The sequence below is a fragment of the Nicrophorus vespilloides genome, unplaced genomic scaffold (genome assembly GCF_001412225.1).
Source record: "Nicrophorus vespilloides isolate i.1.1-1 unplaced genomic scaffold, Nicve_v1.0, whole genome shotgun sequence".
In the NCBI taxonomy this organism is placed as follows: Eukaryota; Metazoa; Arthropoda; class Insecta; order Coleoptera; family Silphidae; genus Nicrophorus; species Nicrophorus vespilloides.
Genome location: NW_017098936.1, coordinates 1,370 through 5,386, shown reverse-complemented (window position 1 = coordinate 5,386; position 4,017 = coordinate 1,370). Strand labels below are relative to the sequence as shown.

General features: G+C 34.4%; 1 protein-coding gene across 1 annotated transcript; it reads right to left on the bottom strand.

Moving 5' to 3' along the window:
- Nucleotides 1–2,677: 2,677 nt before the first annotated feature.
- Nucleotides 2,678–3,747, bottom strand: LOC108563622 (A disintegrin and metalloproteinase with thrombospondin motifs 7-like; the record flags this gene model as incomplete). The annotated part of the gene is made up of 4 exons (XM_017922356.1): nucleotides 2,678–2,798; nucleotides 2,872–2,998; nucleotides 3,449–3,569; nucleotides 3,623–3,747. Coding segments are annotated over 4 exons (494 nt in total), but the record flags the coding sequence as incomplete, so codon positions are not given.
- Between the last annotated feature and the right edge of the window lie 270 nt (nucleotides 3,748–4,017).

Genomic DNA, 4,017 nt, shown 5'->3' with positions numbered 1-4,017 from the left:
CGCTGCCTTAAGTTATGTGCTTCAAAATTCTTAAAATTGTTGTGTAAATAGTCATGTTACGAATTGTGATCAATTTTATTATAGAAATTATTTAAATTTTGTGGAGAGAAAACAATATTAACTGATTCATAATGCGATGTCAAATTATGGAGCAGTCCAACATTTAGAAATCTTAAGCTTTTACCAAAAGAGTGAAGAACTTATATGGTCATTACCGAAACGAATTCCGCTTCCCACAGTGTGCACCTAATACATAACGATCGTTCATTCACGACAGATCCACTGTTATTTTCGTGTTGCCCACGCAATGATTTCATTATTACCGCTGATCCGTTTTTTTTTTTCCTTTTTTTTTTTCATTTTTCCACTCGAGAAAGAAAATAAAATGAATCGAATCGTAATTCCATTAACATACATTAATTAAAACCCAATCAATTTTCCGCGTCTCGCGCACTCACACTGAACAAGCCATACTCTTTTTTATTCGCCCCCCCTTCCCAGTTCGCAGCGCTAATTAATCGCGCGGTAGCAATTGTCCGGCATGCAAATGAATTAATCTCAATCGTAGAGCGTAATTAATTAAACGATAGATTATGGCATATATTTTGTTCGACGCTCGAGGCTTACAAAAAAAAAACACACACACAGCACGATGAAAAATTGTTGTGTAAAGAGGCTATACATCATAAAATAGAGACCTTGATCAATCAGATCAGAGTGTATAACAAAAAATACAAATACCTGAAAGTCACCTTCGCAAATAGAGAAAATGGTTTATTTTCTATCTTCTATCCATTAGTTAAGTTGAGGGCTTATATTCATTAGATTTTAACCAGTATTAAATCATTTATAGATAAAGTATACAAAATTGAATAAATCAAAGTCACCTTGACAATAAGGAAAAGTTTATATACATTAGTTAACCTCAGGGCTTCTATCCATGAGTTAACATCAACAACAAAATTAGATCATCAATCTACATTCATATATTGTTAACTGGGCTTATTAGTCAACAACAAGTTTCCTATAAATCGTTTAACATCATCAACACAATTATATCGTAATTTGACACAACTATACAAAATCATATAGTAATGATCATATTGTCAAATATATAGTAAATATCTTGGATTAATGATGTACTTGGAAAGATCACTCAATAAGAAAAGGTTTATTTTCCTTAGTTAATCACAAGGATTTTAACCATTAGTTAACTTGAGAATTTGTAGTCATCAACAACAAAATTAGATCATCATTTGACAAAAGTATACAAATTCATATACAAATAGATACAACATATTTTCACAATGAGAAAATTTCATTAGTTTTATCCATTAGTTACCATTATGACATTTTATCAACAATAGAATAAGAACATCATTCATCAAATATATAGCAAGGATCTAGGATTAATGATATACTTGGAAAGATCACTCAATAAAAAAAGGTTTATTTTCCCTAGTTAATCACAAGGATTCTAACCATTAGTTAACATTAGGATTTGTACTCATCAACAACAAAATTAGATCATCATTCGACAAAAATTTACAAAATCATATACAAATAGATACAACATATTTTCACAATAAGAAAAGTCCATTACTTTTATCCATTAGTTAGCATTATGACATTTTATCGACAATAGAATAAGAACATCATTTATCAAATATATAGTAAAGATCTTGGATTAATGAAGTACTTGGAAAGGTCACTCAATAAGAAAAGGTTTATTTTTCTTAGTTAACCACAACTAGTCTAACCATTAGTTAACATTAGGATTTGTACTCATCAACAAAATTAGATCATCATTCGACAAAAGTATACAAAATCGTATACAAATAGATACAACATATTATCACAATGAGAAAAGACCATTAGGTTTATCCATTAGTTAGCATTATGACATTTTATCAACAATAGAATAAGATCATTCATGAACTCTATAGTAAGGATCTTGGATTAATGATGACCTTGGAAAGATCACTCAATAAGAAAAGGTTTATTTTCTCTAGTTAATCACAAGGAATCTAGCCGTTAGTTAACATTAGGATTTGTACTCATCAATAACAAAATTAGATCATCATTCAACAAAAGCATACAAAATCATATACAACATATTTTCACAATGAGAAAAGTCCATTAGTTAGCATTATGACATTGTATCAACAATAGAATAAGAACATCATTCATCAAATATATAGTAAGGATCTTGGATTAATGATGTACTTAGAAAGGTCACTCAATAGGAAAAGCTTTATTTTCCTTAGTTAACCACAAGGATTCTAACCATTAGTTAACATTAGGATTTGTAGTCATAAACAACAAAATTAGATGATCATTCCACAAAAGTAGTACAATGAGAAAAGTCCATTAGTTTTATCCATTAGTTAGCATTATTACATTTTATCAACAATAGAATAAGAACATCATTTATCAAATATATAGTAAGGATCTTGGATTAATGATGTATTTGTAAAGATCACTCAATAAGAAAATATTAATTTTCCTTAGTTAACATTAGGATTTGTACTCATCAACAAAACGAATTAGATCATCATTCAACAACAGTATACAAAATCATATACAAGTAAAGTTTCATGTTCATGAGTTAACATCAGTGCTTCTCATTCAAAGATTTAAATTAACGCTAAACAAAACTGATTTATTATTAACTTACGTAAAGAACGATGTTCTCTTTGAGAGGTCCATGGATGACGAGCATCTCCTTCTGCGGCTCAGGATGCGTATAAACACCTTCGACTCCACCAAAATCGTGGACTCCATCCAACTCTTCGCTACTGCAAAAGCGATAAATTTCGAGCATTTTAATCTCCATCCAAAACATTCGAATAAGTGTCGCCGAGGACGTACAATTTTCCATTAAGGTAATACTTCTTCTCGTCCGGCCCGGTTATGGCGATAGTGTTCTGCGATGGTGAGAGCTCCTCAATCAGGACATTCCGACATCCCCGGAAAATAACTCCGACTTTAACGTAGCCTGCGAAAGGATAACGGGGCGTGTGGAAGCGGGAGAAATTCGAAGAATGAAAAAGAAAAAATGAAGAGCGGCCCATGCATAAAATATAAGCAGAGCCGCCCCCGCACTCGAAAATTACTTTCCAGAATTTATTGCCGCAAAGTATCGGAAAATATTCTTATATATGTGCGAAAATGCTGCGTGGGGGAGGCGAGGTTCTGATGATAATAAGCCTGTGCAAAAAAGGGAAGAGGAGAGGCGGCGGCAGCCCTTTTTATTATTACTATTATCGTCGTCATTCACATACTCGGGGATGGAAACTTTGCATCAGATGATAATTGTAGATATTCACTCAAGCTAAATAACGGAAGGGTGCGAAAACCCACCAAATTACGTCTCGTTCGGCAATTCAATTACCCCAAAAAGGCATTCACCCTCTCTCAGCAGAAATAATTTGGATTGGAGACATACCTAGTTTGCTGGGCGTTGAAAAAGTCTTGTCCACGATCTTGCATTCGGTGCCATCGCCTTTGCACACTCCGCAATCATCTTCAACAGCTTCGGAATCCAAGACGTTATCGCATCCTACAGCCTGAAACCTTCACAAAGTCGAATCATCCCACCTATGTTTGATACCGCACCTACCCGACAGATCCCAGCGACGCACATGTTCTTCGATCCCGCCTTGCATCTGGTCCCATCCTTGACTCTAGGCTCCAGCTTCGCGTACGTGTTGTCCGGATTGATGCAGTACAAGCTACACGGATCACCTGCAAAAAAAACAAATCAAAAGGATAATTACGAACCAGAAAAGGAATCAAAAGGACCACACGCATCGGTGGTACTTTCGAGAGAAATGGGATGTCGCGAGTTCTCGAACACCATTCGCTCGCTCTATCTATCTCTTCACAATGCGTGAATAATCGCACCACATTATTCAAACCGAAAACAATAAATATAAATGCGCGCATACAAATAGATAGGCACGATCATCCATCATTTATCTCAGCTGGAAATAAAATCGGAGGCCTACACATATA